Source organism: Dermacentor andersoni, chromosome 1 (assembly GCF_023375885.2).
Source record: "Dermacentor andersoni chromosome 1, qqDerAnde1_hic_scaffold, whole genome shotgun sequence".
NCBI classification, from domain to species: Eukaryota; Metazoa; Arthropoda; class Arachnida; order Ixodida; family Ixodidae; genus Dermacentor; species Dermacentor andersoni.
Window position 1 is genome coordinate 113,479,785 of NC_092814.1, and position 18,069 is coordinate 113,497,853.

At 45.4% G+C, this 18,069-nt stretch overlaps 2 protein-coding genes across 2 annotated transcripts in view; both read right to left on the minus strand.

The window, feature by feature from the left end:
- Window positions 1-18,069, minus strand: part of LOC126545717 (uncharacterized) — a 502,749-nt gene that overhangs the window by 70,751 nt on the left and 413,929 nt on the right. The gene's annotated exons all lie outside the window — the stretch shown is intronic.
- The window catches only part of LOC129380561 (uncharacterized), a 45,793-nt gene continuing 44,857 nt past the window's right edge, over window positions 17,134-18,069 (minus strand). Inside the window, exon 7 of the mRNA XM_055061919.2 lies at window positions 17,134-18,028. Within this exon, the coding sequence (XP_054917894.1) occupies window positions 17,945-18,028 (84 nt within the window). The 3' untranslated portion in view covers window positions 17,134-17,944. The remainder of the gene's footprint in view (window positions 18,029-18,069) is intronic.

Sequence of the window (18,069 nt, forward strand, 5' to 3'; positions counted from 1 at the left end):
ACTTTTACGATAAAAAGAGTACAGCTTAGTACGCCACCCTGTGGCACTACCGTTTCTTGGAGAAATGGCCTAGAGAGAGAGCATTTCCAATTCTGACACGGAATACGCGGTTTGGCAAACACTTGCTATAACGTAAAGCATGCCTCCGCGAATGCCCATTTTCGCAATATCCTCTAGCGCCACGTCGTGTCGTACGCCTCTTCCATATCGAGAAATATGGACAAGAAGTACTGTTTGTGAATGAAGGCATTACGGATGTGTGACTCTATGCGTACTAGATGGTCGGTTGTAGAGCGACCTTCCCTGAAGCCGCACTGATAAGATTTTTGTTAGATACGAGGAAATGTAACAAACGGCGATTTGTCATTTTCTCAAATAGCTTGCAAAGACAACTTGTAAGCGCTATCGGACGAGAGCTCTCTCCATGTTGAAGGCAGGTATCCAGAAGCCCAAGTGGTGTTAAAAAGTGCAAGAAGTGTTATTTGTGTATCTTTGTGCAAGTTTTTGATCATGTCGTATACCATTCTGTCAGCTCCGGGTGCAGAGCTCTGACATGCGTTTGGAGAAGCTTTCAGCTCGGCAACGCTGACAGGACGGTTGTAGGATTCATTCGTTCTGCGTTTCCGATCTAGTGTCTTACGTTCGACTATTTATACTTAAAGGACGGTCTAGAATAATTAATCGAGCTAGAGACGCCCTCGAAGTGCTCCCAAAATGCGTCTGCCTGCTCTTCCAAGGTATTCCCTTGATCATCGACCAAGGGTAATGGCTGGGTCTGCTGCCCGTTAAGCCTCCTAAGCGCATTCCAAACTATTGTTTCTTGTGTGTAGGAGTTTATGCTTGAGAGAAATCTATTCCAGCTGGTTCTCCTTGTCTGTCGCCTTGTCAGCCTTACCTACGATTTCATGTGCTTGAATCCGAAGAGATTTTCTGCAGTTGGTGTTGGATGCAGTGTATTTCATGCCTTTTCTTGTTTCTTCCATGCCTGTATGCAATCGTCATTCCACCATGGAACGCGTCGTTTACATGAACGACCATTTGTTTGAGAGATGCATTTTTCTGCTGCGCCGATAATAAAATCTGTAAAATATTGTACTGCGTCATCTATAATAAAATTATTGATAAAATCTTGTGTTAAATAAGTCTATTCATTAAACTGCTTCCAAGCAGCCGTTTCTAGTTTCCATCGAGGCACATGTGGTGAACGGTCATGTTGCTCTACTAGCTTGAGTAATATAGGAAAATGGTCACTCCCTAGTGGATTTTTGATTGCCTCCCATTTCAGGTCAGGAATTAATGAAGCGGAGCCAATGGCCAGATCAATAGATGAGTACGAGTTATGCGTGAAGTTAAAATATGTGGGTTATTTCTTATTAAAAAGGCATTCACCAGAGCTTACAAGAAAATTTTCGTCGAGTCACCCTCTAGTGTCGCACCGGGCGTCTCCTCGGACACTGTCGTGGGCATTGAAACATGTAGGGTTCAGGAAGCTGATCCACTATAGGCAATAGAAATATGTTTTCTTGAGCTGTTGATTAGGTGGCAAGTACTACGAGAAGATTGTAACTAACATGTTAAATGTGATTGCTTGTGCGGTGACTGCCTCAAGATGCGTCCGAAGTTGAAATAAGCGACATGCTACACTCAACTATGATGGCTACACCACCTAACGAGGCATTATCGACGCCACGACGTTTCCGAAAAATAGTGCATTGTCGGAGAAAGGTTGTATCTGTAGGCTTCAAGTGCGTCTTTTGAACACACAGCACCTTTGGATTGTAGTTATGGAGGAGTTCTCTGATATCGTCAAGGTTATGGAGAAGTCCTCTAACGTTCCATTGTAGTATCTGTGTTTGCATTATAGGAGAAGCGTTAATGCTGTCTGTTGGAGAAACAAAATTTAGTTCACGGGGCCTTTTCCAGGCGCCATGACACGAAGTTTGTTTTTCCTGGAGCGTTCGATAGAATTGCGCCTCTCCTTAGGCGCTGGATGCGCCGTCACGATCGATGTTACGTCATCGCTTCTTGCGAAGAGCTTGACAAGCGCTCTTGCGAGCGCTGTGTTTGACGAGATGGCTTCGTCTCAATGGACAATACACTTGAGGCCACCAGCCCGGAGGTCAATGGCCCCTTCTTCTGGGACGCTGCCCCATGGCACGCCACTTCGGCAAAGCTCACCTTAGGCAGGTAGGACACCCGCCTGAATGAGATATTTTCTTGTGCTCTTATTGTGACTATTTCTTTTTCTTTTTTCCATGATGGGCACGACCGCGAGTACGCGGCGTGCTCCCCATCACAGTTAACACAGTGGAGAGAGTTTTCACACGATTCAGAGGAGTGCTCATGAGCACTGCATTTTGCACAAGTTTGGCGGCCTCAGCAGTTCTGTGAGCTGTGATCAAATCGCTGGCATTTGAAACATCTCAGAGGGTTTGGGACATATCGTCTGACCCGGATCTTCACATACCCTGTCTCAATATTCTCAGGGAGCACACTTGAACCAAAGGTAACTATTAGGTGCTTTGTTTTAATCCCTTTTCCGTCGCGCCTTAGCAGAATTCTCTTAACATTGGTTACGTTTTGATCGCTCTAGCCTTCTAATAGTTCAACTTCTGTGAGCTCCATCAGGTCATCATAGGAAACTACACCACGGGTGGTGTTCATAGTGCGCTGCGGGGTCACTGTCACTGGGACATTTCCAAATGATATAGGTTATGCAGTTTCTCGTGATGCTTTCTATCGCAGATTTCCAAAAGAAGATCGCCGCTAGCCATCTTTGATGCTTTATAGCCTGGTCCAAGTGCCTGAGTTTGGGATTTGGAAATTAAAAAAGGTGAGATTGTTCGTGCTTGTCTTTCTTGTTTTTCAGAGTGGATCACACGAAATCAGGGGAAGGTTTCTTTTTGGCAACCCAAAAATTCGAAGATTTCATCGATGCCCCCCCTCTTCAGGGAGCGATCAGATAGTGGGGGAAGGAACTAGCCATAAGTGAGTGTATTTTTCGGCAGTAACAACCACCACCCACCATGGAGCCCTACAGGGGGACGCTGCGGGACCTGTAAAAGAGGCCCTGCAAACGCCAGCTATACGTTACCACTATGACCAAATATGACATAACCTAGGTTGGCTACTCACACAAGGTTAACCCTTGCTGTCTGGAAGATCGGAAGTAATAAGAAGTGAGTAGGAGATAGGAAAGATGGAAAGTGAGAGGAAGACGAAGGTTGGAGGGAGAGAGAGACAGGAAAAGGCAACCACCGATTTCCGCCGGGTGTGTCAGACCGGGAGTGCCGTCTACGTGAAGACGAGGCCAAAGGGGCGTGTTGCCTCCGCCGAGGGGCCTTAAAGGTCCAAGCACTCAACATCGGCTCAACCCCCAGGATCCCCTTTTCCCCGGACACGGCTAAGTCGCCCACGGCTGGACGCGGGAGGATCCAACCCTCGTGTGATCGGGTACGTGGTGTCGCAACACACGCCCCTTGTCAGGATTGGGGGCTCAATCCCATCGCTCGTGATCCGTTGTCAAGATTGGAGTCGGGCATGAATTAGAAGGTAGCTGGCCCATGCCGACGTCCAACTTATCCACGCTGAGGACGTTGATGAAGGGAAGGACTACTTCTCATCGAGAACGAGGAATATGGGTTTATTTACGGTATTCATACCAGTCTAACATGACTGTTGGAGAAAGTACATCAGTCTAACATGACTGCTTGAGAGAGAATGTCCTGAGCAGCCGCACAACAGCGGTTTTTAAATACTCGGTCCTCTCCCGATACAAGGCGATGCGAACGTTCGTTTCGTCATCGCAAACTAGCCGCCTCACCGCAGGACGGTCTACACACACAAATGCACACACGTGCGAAGGTCCGGAACCGACGTCAGAGGGGCCCCGTAGAACTCGGAGCCGTTCCGAGTAGCGCGTTGTCTTGCGTCTTGGTCGGTGCATGGGAAGCAGCGCCAAACGGCGTTCCCGCGGCAACTCGCGCACCCGTAGCAGATCAGGTCCGCGTTGGGGAGTTTGGGAACAATAGTTAGCCCGCCGAACTCATTCCGTCACAACGGCGATGAGGCTAGAGGTTGGCGGCGGTTTCAGCACAAAGCCTGCTTCACCGAACGCATCCTAGCTGAAGCGACGGAGAGTGGGGGATGCGCGTCTTGTTCCCCGATAAAGTCGATTTAGTCACGCTGTGGCTAGAGGTTGGCGGCGATGCTCCCGAGATATTGCTTCCCCAGTCGCAACTGGGTGGCAAACTTGCACTGCAGCTGGCCGTTCTTAACACCCTGCGGGGAAATCTCTCAATGAATATAAATCATGAAAGTTTGTACTTACCGTGTCACAGCTTTAGATTCTTTTCATCTTGTTTGTATATTTGCGTACTGTGCTTATCGCAGCATCCCGCCTACTCCTCCTCCATGGCGTCGCCGTTTTTTTTTCCTCGGCAGAGGTGGCAACCCTAATTGGCATACATTTACGAATACTTCTTCTTTTAGAGTAAGGCGAATATCAACTTTTTCAAATACGAATCGCGTATCGAATAGTCACACGCAGACGCATGTATTTGCAGCAGAAATATTTATTCTGGCGGAATTAGGTTCCCCGCTTGTATTGACCACAGTAAAAAAAAAGCCAGTTATTACGGAATACTAGAATAGCCTTTCAACATCTTTAGAGCCTGGTTGCAAACAAGCTTTCTAAGAATGAATGGCTGTTGTATGACTAGCTTCGCAAGAACGCTAACAAATGGTTGCTGAAAAAAAGAAGTGACAGACTACAAGCAAAAATTACAAGTTGTTATGTAGGCTTCCGCCGCGAAATCAGAAACAAAGCTTGCATTACCCATTTTGTTTCTGCATTGCTTCGAAAACTATTGACGTTGTTTCACTTGTGATTACTTGGTGTATCTTGTTGAGCAGGCCGAGAACAGTCTCTGGACTATAACAGTCGGTTGATGCGAAATAATTTGTTAGTTTCGATATTAAAATGCCGAATAGTTCATTTTCGAATAAAGATAGGAATAGTTGGGGTGTGATATTCAATTCGTATTCGAATCTTCGAGTATTCGCCCACTCTTACTTTTTTCACAAAGGACTGAGGCATCTGCATTGGCAAAGTGGTATGTTATTAAGGAGCGAACGGAACTCTGGTCTCCCCCACTAAGACGCTGTGAGTTTCTCTACTATATTGAACCTGAGCTTCCAGCGAGGCTTCCAACACGACAACCCCATTGTACCACCTTGGCCAAACTACAAGTCCGTTCAATTTATTTAAATTATGGGGTTTTACGTGCCAAAACCACCATCTGATTATGTGGCACGCCGTAGTGGGAGACTCCGGATTATTTGGACCACCTGGGGTTATTTAGCTTGCACCTAAATCTAAGTACGCGGATGTTTTCGCATTTCGCCCTCATCAAAATGCGGCCGCAGTGGCCGGGATTCGATCCCGGGACCTCGGGCTTAGCAGCCGACTACAAGTCCCTGTTGCGACAGTTGTGGCTGTGTGGTGTCGGTCAAGCACATTCCACTATACTGTAGAGCGTGCAGTGAAGAAAATTCCCTTATGCGAGACAGATATGGCAACACTGCAACGCGATTCTTTGATACTTGGCCGCACATTAGGTCCCTGGCACTCTCCGTCAATGCAACTTCAAAGCACTCGATTTCTTGTTTGATAACCTTGAATTGATTGCCTGCCTTATGAAAATCTAGCTGTCATTCCTGCTCTGATGTATGTACGTACACAAACCCAGCAGTGGAATCAATATCACAAGTCGGACTCGGACGTTAATAACTGAAGATTTCAAAAGTGAAATCAATGTCCAAACTTGTGTGAATTTTCTTTGCTTTTCTTGGGGGGGGGGGGGGGAATTCTTGTTTTTCACTTCCTTCTGCCCTCCTCCTTCTAGGGCCTTTCTTTCCCCCTTTCCTTGTCTAGCATGTAGACGAATACTTGAACGCTGGTATACCTCTCTGCATATATATATATATATATATATATATATATATATATATATATATATATATATATATATATATATATATATATATATATATATATAGAGAGAGAGAGAGAGAGAGAGAGAGAGAGAGAGAGAGAGAGCTCTCAATATCTCTGTCCTTGTACAAAAGACATAGGGCACAATATTTTAATAAATCCGTTTCTCACTTTTGATACTTTATCCGCAGCTCATTACTTCCGCTGGTATACGTATTTTCGACTAAAGTGGTTCAGGTAATAATTAGGATATAATTAGAATGGCGCGGAAAGCTTCCGTGCGCCCTGTTACGTCTGCGGATATAACAGTCGAAGTTAATTGCCTTCAGTGCGCGTTCAAAAATCAGACTGTTTCATTTTTCAGTGATTTATGTCGCGGTTTATATTAACTATTGGTAACGTTTAACCTTGAATTAGGGGGAAGGACGTCATTATTGTTTCCACTGCAAACATTGGCCGATCTCCTCGTAGTGGGCACATGCCGTATTTAAAGGGCAACAAAAACAAAGACGACGATCAGAGCCTCTCTGTACGTATTCGGCTTCAGTGAAATCCCGGGTGTAATCTGCATGAGGTGCTAACGGGTGGGCAGTGCGACTTTTTTTGTTGTTGTTGTTACACGTTATCTGGCGATTCAAGCGGTTGATCGACGTTTCAATATGTGTTGCCTCCCGCACAAAATGTGAACAACGCTGTAGTCTGAACTGGCATATTCCACTGGTTACAGGCGTATTTACCGGCAGCAGAACATGAAGAGAATAACTTTTCTTTCTTTTTTTCTTTTTTTTTGCGTTATACAGCGCGGATGTACAACCTCTTGCAAAAGTGTAAAGGCCACAAACTCTCGTCACCTGAGATTCTTGTGCGTTGGTGCTGCACTCACCGTGTAGCTCGCCTGCTAGAGGAGCGGTCTTTTATGTTGCCACCGACGAAGACCAGGAACGGTAACACCAACGAGCTCGCGTGTGACGCAAGTGGCGGCCTTTGCACTTTTGCGACCTTAATTTCTGCCCAAACTAAGCACTGAAGCCCATGCTTTCGTCTGTCTTCCAAAGGAAAATGGATCCTGAAGTGGCGTTCCAGCAAGTAACGACGCGCTACGTAGGGAGCGTCCACGGGCTCTTCAATTTTCTTGAAGCGGTAAGTGAAGAATATATGCTATGTTCGGTCACAAATAGTGCGCCATGCACTATTTTCATTACATTTTCATCACTTCATTACTCAAGTCTGCTCTCCCTTGTGACACGGCTAAAATGCACGAATAGGTGGTGTCCAAATCCACGCCCAAGTGAGGGCGCCCAGATAAAGAGATGCAGGTCTTGAAGGCTACTATTTTGCTGGCTTCGTGCGGCAGAAGCGATTCCGGGAGCCGGAAATACGTAATTGACGTCGGGTTTTGGAGACCACCTATTCTAAACATGTTTTCCAAACACCTCTGGATTACCGACGTATTCAGCTGCAGCGCAATGTCTGTATCTTCATTTGTTTCTCAACAACATAAATATGCCAGCCGGCGATGCCTTTGAGGAATTTTTAATCGCGAGGCCCGTGGGAATAAGGGAATCGTTTACAATTTTAAGAATCCGTTTTGATTTCCGGTTCACTTATTCGATGTTTTGCTCTTATAAATAAGGGTCGAAATCCGATCATGGAGTGCGGGAGGAGATCCCCGCCTCCACATAGTCGTGTAGACTATTAAGCACTAGGTGCTCCGTGAGCTTTCCCAAGCACGATGTTAGTGAGATAGGGCGCAAGTTCTCGAATTTCAGTGGTTTGCCCGGCTTGGGAATAAGCACCACCGTGGCATGTTCCCACTGCTGCGGGATTTTCCCAGCCTCCCAACATTGTTTGAGAAATTACTTGAGGGCCTTGACAGAATTGTCATCCGGATTGCGGAGGGTTTTTATGGTAATCCCAACCGCTCCCGGAGCCGAGAAGCCTTTAAGTTTGCGGAGGGCGGCCTTCAACCTCCACTTCCGTGATAGGGGAATCTAGTTCTTCGTTCAGTTCTCCGGAATAAGGAAGAGTTGGCGTATATTCTTGTTCCCCGAGGTATCGGGCTTGCAGTTCGGCCAGACGAGCTTCGCGATCCCTTGCTTGCTGGTGGACCAGGCGTGCCATGTTACGCCTCTGCTTGGTCTTGGTATTTTCTGGATCCATAAGTTGACGTATCAGATGAAAGTCTTCGCCATCCCCAGGCGGCCTTGGATGCTGTCTCATACCTGGCCCCATTGCCGATTGTTGAGCTGGGTGGCATGGTTGAGGATTTCTTGGTCCAGTTGCGCTATCCGGATCTTAAGCGTATACGATTGTATTTGTGCTTCATCCATCGCCTGTGCATCCCGTTTCTCGCTTGCCCCCATACGCAAGAGACGGCTTTCTACATCGGATCCGTAGCCTTCGTCTCCGGGGATTTCCTGGGTATGACTGAGCACGTTGGCCTGTAGCTCCGTTACGCACTTGTCAAGGATGTGAATGACAGTCGGTGCCACCTGCTGTCTGGCTTTACGCAGACGGTTCCATTTGGTAACGCGGACCCCTTTCCCCCGCAGCCGTTTGGGGTCCACTTCCCCTTGGGTACTGGCTATAGTGATCGTCGCCCAGGCACGGTTGCATGTTCTGCCATATGCACTGGGCTGTGTTCTTCACAAACGTGAAATCTGGACAGTTATTTGCACTGACACTGTTGCCAATGCAAGTCAATTGTAGGAGGTCTGTCAGGAGCGCCAGGCCCTCATGTTGCCCGGAGCACCATAGCTGTTGACCCTTTGGGGTCTCTGTACGGTAGCCTCAGGCGGCGTGCATGTCGTTCAGGTCTCCAAGGGTGATAATCGGGTGATGCGCGCATCTATGAAGAGAGAGGTTACATGGGACGCGATCGTTGCCAAAATTCGTTGCGTGGCTCTCATCGTACTGCGGCGCTGTAGCATAGAGGCAACCTATTTCTGCAATAGCGTGCTAACTTGGGCTGGTTGCTACATATCTGAAGAAAACGAGCAACAGCGCTGGACAACGGGACGTGACTGAGACAGACGACAGCGCTTCGTCTGTCTCAGTCACGTCCCATTGTTCAGCGCTGTAGCTCGTTTTATTCAGACTATTTCTACAAATTCGAGCACGTCATGTCCTGAGATTCAACACGTTTTAATGCTAAATAAAAGCACCGGCCGCTCTCTCTGCAAGGTCCACCATGGTATGGCTGGGGACACCTTCGTCGGTGAAATCTGCAGCGTGTCTTTTGTCGTAATGCGTCTACTTGCCTCGCTAGCTCGTGAAAGCTTCACGTACATCGATTCCTGCAATGGGTGGGATCTGCGTAATTGATTTTTTAGATTTCATTCTTGTTACGCAGGGGAAAAAATTACAAAAGAATTACAATGCGGGGCAGTACGACACAACCCCATAACGAGCAAAATAATTTTAGCATCGTGAGAAGATCTCACCACGTGAACGGCCACTCCGCGATAGACATATCGTGGTATTTGCTCGCGCGATGCGAGAGGTCTTACTTTTTCGTCCCGGCGCCCGCAGATCCTGGGCTCCATCATCGCCTGCCTGTACTTCATGTTTGGCGTCGAGTCCCGCAGCCAGCAGTTTTTGTACCTGTCAGCCATGACGTACGGCATCAACGACGTCCACTTCATCTTCTCCGCGCTGCTCTCGGAAGCCGATTCCACCTTCCTTCCATCGTCCATCTACGTGAGTCACTCACTGCCTCGCTCCACTGGTTGATAGAACACGTGATGCTCCATGGCCTCGTGTTGGAACTTTTTTCTCTTTTTTCTCTATCTCTCTCCTTTTTTCTTTTTTTCTGGCATACGGCGCGTAAATACTATGTGTAGTAGAGCGTGGCGGAATCGGAAGCGTCAAGCACTGTGTCTGCAGGGGCAATCGCGGCATTCCTGCACAGACTAGAGCGGGAATTAATATTTTTTTCCATTCATTGGTTCAGTTCGAACCGAGGCAGATTTTCTTTTTAGTTCTGCTTTGTAAGCACTCCGCCACGCAAACCTAGCATTCTTGCCACCAAATGTGAATATCATGTGATTTCTATCAGCACAGGCAAGGTTCGTGTTTATTATAAACATTAGGGCACGCGCGGAACTTGCGCAGTTTAAGCCAGTGGTAGCTCAAGGTATGTGGCGCTCATAGTATGCAGAGTGTTGCTTTTTTTTTTTAACAATACAGATTGTTCATAAAGAAGTAATGAGGGCAGCGAACGTGGCGTTCTTGCTGACGAGTTTCTAGGCGAGGCGGACATACTTTGCCGCCGATAATGTTAACTTCAGAAGATTAACAAAAATCCATTAATTAACTTTTTATTAGTGCCTTGGTGGCTGTTGTCTAAATGGCTCATTTGAAGACAGTGACATCCTTCATGCGCACCAATCTTAAAAATCTTGAAAATTGCATCGAATTCGAGATATGCATCATCAAACTCCAAAGCCCAATCGAGGCAATATCGAGCCTGAGCGCGCGTCCCGTTGCGCGTCAGGCGGTAACGCCCCGTAAAGAAGTGTGGGGCAAAGTTCGAGTGACAGCATGCCGCAGAAAATCCAGACCCGACACACAGTTGCGAAGCGAAGCGTGCCGTATCAGCTGCAGCTGCCGCAACTGGCCGAGACGTTCGGTTTCAAACTTCCGTTCGGTTTCCGTCTCATTCGATAGCGGGGCCGCCTTTTACGCCCTCCAGCGGCGCTCGGTTTCGATATACGGTCTAGATTTACGGATCTAATTCGATGATAAATATCTCGAATCAGGTGCGACTTTCAAGATTTAAAAAAAAAAAAGAAAAAGAAAACGAGGGGCCATTAATATGTGACTGTCTTCAATTTCGCCGTTTAAACTACTTCCCCTGAGGCACTAATAACAAAGTTAATTAATAAAGTTTTGTTAATTGTCTTTAGAAGCTCACGTTATTAGTGGCAAAGTATGTCCGTCTCGCCTAAGAACTCATATGCAACAACGCCACGTTCGCTGCGCTTATAGCCTTATTATACAAAATCCGTACTGCATGTTAAAAAAAAAAGAAGGATATGGAGCTGTAGAAACAGCTCGAATAGCGTAGTTTCAAGATAACGAGTTCTAAATGCATTTGGACTGCACATGCTTTCTTGAACGCATTCCTCGCGCATTTTTGTATTATCTGCACCTATTAGTTAAATATCTCTTGTGACGCGTTTTGGAGACGGATATCTAAAAACTGCAACTGACCTAAAACTTGCTAAACGGTCAAGCCTCGAACACCAGCTGGCTTCAACTATCGGCGTAACGGTATTACCTAAATATTGATAATAGTGCTCTTTTGTTTAACGAACTCCTTATTTTACTTATTACGCGCTCCCGACACCCATCATTGTTATTAGTTACCGAAAAAAAATTACATCTTTATCTTTCCCGCGCAATCTTACTGGAACAAGTTGGACGTCAGCAGCGCGCCCTGCATATGATCACATATCTACTTGCATCTCACAAGGTATTGCAAGGCGTCACACTGTCTCGAATACCTATGCGGCAGTAAGTGGCGTTCTCACGCCGACTTCGTTTGGCGTTTCGCATGTGCTCGGTAAATATCGTCTGCAACCTGCACTCAGTTGCAGACATGCCGTGGTTACCACTGTCACGCGTTGTTCCGACCCTTCACCAATTTTCTTCGTTCCAGTTCGTCCTGTATCAACTGACGTCGTCGTTTTGTTACACCATCAACGCCATCGTGATCATGCAGACATACAACAGCCCCGGCGACTGCATCTTTGGAGGGGTGAGGAATTTCGTTTGCTCGACTTGCCCGCTTGATTCTTCAGATTACTCGACCCCTTCCGCCCTCTCCGTATATCTCTTTCAAGGGAGACCCCAAAAGTTTATCATTATCCTCCTCCACGTCCCTGAAAATGCAATAGTGATCTCTGTGGAGCGAGTTTAGCTCATCCCATATAAGCAACGCGAACAGACTGGAACAAACAGGACTATGTCGCTGCTATACATTGTATATACTGCCCTGTCAGGGTGTCTACCAAATTGACATTTCCAAGTTCCCTGAGTTTTCCAGGTTTTCCCTGAGTGCCTTTGCAAAATTCCCTGAGTGACACAGAACCTTGTTTTATGTCCAGACGGGCTGACACCATGTCACCCGATGCTTTCACTCTCTAGTAAGCACGTTTAAAATAATAAAAAAAAATAAACGACTTAATCCAGTTCGAATACTAAGGCGTAGTATCTATTTTATTCAAAAAGAAAATAGAAGAGAGGGGTTAGTAAAATGCACAGGGAATAAAATATCTTCTAAACAAGGGTGAAACCCATTGCAAAGTGAGTTCAACATTTTCAAATACAAATGAAAAGAAGATGCATACAGAAGCAAATATTTTCAAATATGAGCTATTTCTGTCAACTGATGGCAAGCTCATTGGTATGAGGCCCGAATTTTGTCACAAGTGAGATTCTCTCTCAGCAGCTGGAAAGTCAACCTCAATTGTCCTGCGCACAACGCCTCCGTGTTGCGTTTCACTGCTTCAAAGTGTTTATCTTGGTTTGGCTGAGGGACACCTGCATCTTCGCATCAGCCAACACTTTGTTTTTTGAGCTCAAGCTCCTTCAAAGAAGCGGCGGCACGCTTCCTTTCCCATTCATTTCTCAGTGCGTCAGTCCTTTCTGCTATCGTCCTCCTTCCGCCGCGCGTTCGACCCACAGACCATGTGAAGCACCCTCTTGCTCGGTTGCACAGTCAACGTCCGATTTTTCGGACTCCTTAGGAGCCGCGAAAGCGTCCGAAAAAAATCAATGCAAGTCTTTTCATTTCATTTCATTTCATTTATTATACCCTCAAGACCACAAGGTATTACAAAGGGGAGTAGGGTAAAAAAAAGTTACATAACAAAGAAACCAAAGAAGGCAGCAAGTGATGTAGTCATAGCCATGTGAAGCTCGAAGCAATGGTGTTGATTATGGCCGTACGAAATTGTGCCTGGTCTTCAATAGCAATCAACGCGGCGGGAAGGTGGTTCCATTCTTGGCACGTCCTAGGAAGAAAAGACTAATGACAAGCTCTAGTGCGACACTGCAAAACTCCAACTTTGTGATGATAATCAATGCGAGGAGATATGTAGGTTGGGGATGAAATAAGATTATCGCGCAGATATGAATTATGGAAGTATCTTTTATGAAACAGAGCCAGGCGAGAGCATTTGCGACGACCAGAAAGTGGTGGAAGTTGGAGGATGTTTTTCATAAAAGTTACGCTAGCCGTGCGGTTATAATTGCTTAAGATGAAACGCGAGGCATTATTTTGAACATGTTCGAGAGATTGCATTAGTGTCTCAGCATATGGGCCCCAAATTGATGAAGCGTATTCCATTTTACTCCTAATTAGCGTCTTGTACAAAATTAACTTTAATGATGACGGAGCGGAAGAGAAGTTTCCACGGATATAACCTAACATGCGATTACTTTTATTGATTACGCTGTCGATGTGTAAAGACCAGGAAATAGTAGAGGTTAAATGGACACCTAGGTATTTGTAGGATGTAACTGCTTCCGTGGCAGTATTATTAAGGTAATAGATCGGAAGAGGAAGTTCATGACGTGTTACACGCATGGTTTTGCACTTATATGGGTTTAGTTCCATTAACCACAAGTCGCACCAGTTACAGACAGCGTTAATGTCGTTTTGCAGAATGTTAGTATCAGCGGCTTCAGAAGTTCCACGAAGAATAACGCAATCGTCGGCAAAGAGATAAATGTTAGAAGAAATTTCATTGGGCAAGTCGTTAATATAAATTTAAAAAAAGGAGAGGGCCTAACACTGATCCTTGAGGAACGCCAGATTCAACAGGGCTAAGTGTAGAGAAGTGGTTATTAAATGCAACGAACTGGGATCGATTAAGAAGAAAGTGCTCTAACCATGCAAACAGATTAGGGTCAAGATTTAGTTTACTAAGCTTAAAAATGAGTAGTTTGTGACATACCTTGTCGAAAGCCTTTTCAATGTCGAAGAAAACACAGTCTGCACATGAACCTTTATCAAGAATAAGATGAAGATCGTGAGTGAACGAAAGCAGTTGTGTTTCACAGGACAAACGTTTGCGGAGACCGTGCGGTGCGCGTGTGAAGAATGAGTTATCGTCTAAGTGCTTAACTAAATGAGAAAGCAAGATATGTTCGAGTACTTTACAAGGAATGCTAGTAAGGGAAATGGGGCGGTAGTTATGAGGTGAGCATTTGTTGCCGGGCTTGTAAAGTGGAACCACCTTCCCAATTTTCCAATCTGCAGGGAGCTGATGGGTGTCCAAAGATTGCTGGAACATTTTTGAAAGTAATAAAGATTAGTGCTCGTAGGGGCTCAAATCGCCACAGGCACGTCCGACAAAGCTCTGAAGGTACGCCAGTACACTTATTAGGCATATCGGTGCGCGTACTGTGACAGGAGACGGCGGGTGTGCACGTGTATAATTAAGGAATACATACTCTGTCCCGTTACAATTGCCTCTTCCTAAGCTTGTTAAGCTTCACCGCTATACTTTGCCTATGCTTCACCGCGTAACAATAATGTATTGAGGTGAAGCTTACATTAAGAAACCGGTATTATGCAACGCGTCGTGCTTTCCGAGCTTCGAAGCCATCGCGAGAATTACAAACGCGGAGTCAGTGCCATTGCTGACAGCGGCGAATTCTTTCAATGAAAAATACGGCACCGAACGGCAAGAAGCTTAATAGCGAACGTCAAAGCACCTAGGCCTAAAGTTGCCGCGGTGGTGGCTACAGCTGCCAGTGGATTTGCGTGCGAGAGCGCCGGTTCGAGGCGGCGAGATAATCAAAATGATGGCAGTGGTGGCTATGATTAATGCCGTTTGGGGCCTGCGATCACGGCAGAAAGTCTGGAAAATCAGACGGCGAAGGGTTCTTACACATTTAGACGTTCTTACACATTTACTCTTTGGGCACGTGGTGATGCCGCGAAGCCGTCCGAATTATCGGGCGTGTCAGAAAAATCGCGCGTCCGGAAAATCGGTCCTTGACTGTACAGTAGCAACTCCTCCTGCCGACCACACGCGTCAAAGACGATTCGTTACGATTCCTCTCTGTTACTCGAGCCAGCATTGGCGCGACTTTTGTTCCCTTTCAATAAAGTTATAGCTAATTTTCCCTGATAGAAGCACAAATTCCCTGAGTTATCCCTGAGGGTTTCCAGACTATTCAAAATCCCTGATAATTCCCGGTTTTCCCAGTTGTCCCGGATAGTAGGCACCCTGCCTGTTCTTCGGCGTTCCCTCCGTCGGGTATACCTGATGTGTTCGTTTTAGTTATTTTAGCTGCACTAAATTCTTTAAAATTGCTTGCAGCAGAGCACAGTTCTAACTGATGAAGTGAACACTACAAATAATCCTTCTGTATACTTCTATCTGTATATTATTTTATGTAATAATAAAATTGATTGATTGATTGATTGATTGATTGATTGAATTGACTAATTAATTTACTTTATAGCAGATATTGCAATTTACGAATTATAGGCGGCGAGTTCGCAAGGCCTATCCACTTGGAACAAATTCTCGGAATGGCACCAGTTTCGAGGTATTAATTTTCGGAGTGTCCCATGAAATGCATGGGTGTTTCAGTTACGTTTGTGCTTGAGTGCATAAAACAGTTTTTTTTTTTTTTGTAAGTGGAACAGCACATTTTTTTTTTTTACTACAAGTTTTAAGACGCATATCTCGAAGCCGGTGCCATCCTTAGAATTTGTTCCAAATCGATATTCCTTGCAAACTTGCCGGCTACAATTCATAGAAGGCAATATGTACTGTCAATTAATTAGTAAAAAAACTAAATCACTGAACGTTTGTTAATTAGTCATTTGCACATTTGATTACTCGTGCAAGTAATGATCGCTTTAAAAAGTAATTTATTTCAAGGTTTAGAATTGTGCTAACTCCCACAGGCGATTTTTTAAAATTTGGTGCAATCAAAAAAACAAAGGAAGAAAAAAGACACCCAATATATATATATATATATATATATAAGCGAAGTTGGGCCGCTTAAAGTAAAAATGGAATCATAGCTGACTATAGGTTGTTCTTTAGGCGTGTTGGTGTGTTATCATACACGTTACGTAGCTCGTAACGGACGCGGGTAACAGCAGAAAACTCTGCACGTATTATTTGTTCTTGCTGTTGTCCTTGTCTGTTACGCACTTCGCAATCCGTTTGAATCAAAGACTCGTTGTTGGGGACACCGCGAAAAAGAAGGGACGAAAAAAACCGGGACGATACAGAAAGGTAGGATGAGGCAAAGAGAAAGGATACGCGTTCCGTTCCAGTACATTATCGGGGATAGAACACAACGATAGCCGCACACATTGTTGTAGGATGATGCGTTTTGATCGTGATGTTTTGTTTAGTTTTAAATTTGAAACAAATTCACCACTGACTGTGCATTGAGAAGTATCTTTATATGGTGAAAGTATCATTCTGGGTACGCGTGACGTTTGGACGTTGTATGTCAGTTAGAAAGAAAGCTGTACCCACCTTTCGCTACATTCATACAATCCTAGTACCCATTCAGCTAATAAACAAGTTAGAATTTTGGAAACGTAGTCAATTAATTTATTATTTCTAATTATTGAGCGCCTGTTCACATAATATATCTACAAATATGCGTGTGTACTTCGTGCCACATGCGATATGTCGATTTTCAAATGATTTTAGGGGAAAAAAAGCCTTAGACACTGTTGGGCCTTGCGTTTCAGATGGTCAAGATGTATTTCTTTTCTTTTTTTCAGCTCGGTGGGCTCATTTGCGGCCTTCTCCACGCAGGTCATCTTGTTTACACTCTGAAGTGAATCGATCGTGGTGCATATTGTCCTTTTCTAGAAGAACACGTTGCCTGTCGGTGAAAGAAGTGTGCTCGTGCCATGACATATGGTAAACTGCGCGCGAGAGCCGCTCGGCAGTTCCTCGCGCAATTGTGCGCTTCGCAACGCGATCGCGTGCGTTCTGGCATTCGAGCGAGAAATAATCGCTTCCTGCCAAATCGCCGCGAACGTCGCCGATTATGACGCCGATCGAGTCTTGCCGCGATATATGTGCGCGGGCATTTTTGCCTCGCAGGCTGATTGTGAGACTGGCACCCAGCACAACCGAGCCTACTGATGTCTGAGATGATGATTAGGGTGGTGGTGAAAACATGTTTAATAAGGCAAGAACAATCGCCAATTTGTTTATTTAATTATTAGTTAGTTAGTTAGTTAGTTAGTTAGTTAGTTAGTTAGTTAGTTAGTTAGTTAGTTAGTTAGTTAGTTAGTTAGTTAGTTAGTTAGTTAGTTAGTTAGTTAGTTAGTTAGTGACATGTCACCAATGCCAAGATGATATACAGGGGAGTTGCGTATCAATAAATCAGTGCATTACTAGAGTAAGCGGCATACAACGAACACACTACAGTGAAAGAATAAAAAGTATACAAACGGTAACGGTAAAGGTCACGGGCGGAATCATTAAAGAAGCGTGCATATGGAGCACGGAGCTGGAAACAATGTTATTGAGTAAGGCCGCCTAGAGGATGGCGTATCACCGAAAAGAAAAACAAACAAACAAAAATAAGAAAAAGTGTATACAGAAAAAGAAAGAAAAAAAAGAGAGCAAGAAAGAAAGGAAGAACGAAAGATGACTGATGCGCTATTTTTGCGGCACTGCAGGGACGGCTGCAGCACGGCTCAGCGCCGCGGGTTATAGGCGAGTCTTATCCGTTGGGTTATGGGTGAAAGGGATGGGAGTAGGGCGATCACCGTTGCCACCTGCGCACGTGGCCCTACTGCGGGAACCTCAGTGAGAGCGTCTTTCAAATGCGGAACAAAGTGTTTTAATGAACAACGTTGTGGTGGGGCGTTCGGTCATGCTGCATCGGTCTTGACGATTTCTCAGCCAAAAGTGCAAAGGCTTGTGGCAGTTTTCGCAGGTACTAGTCAGGCTCCAGAGACAGCACTAATAGAACGTTGATGATAGTGTGAACAAAATGGACGAGACTGATGCCGAATCCAGTCATCTGCAAAAAGAAAGAAAAGAAAACCTTCAGAGAAATGACGG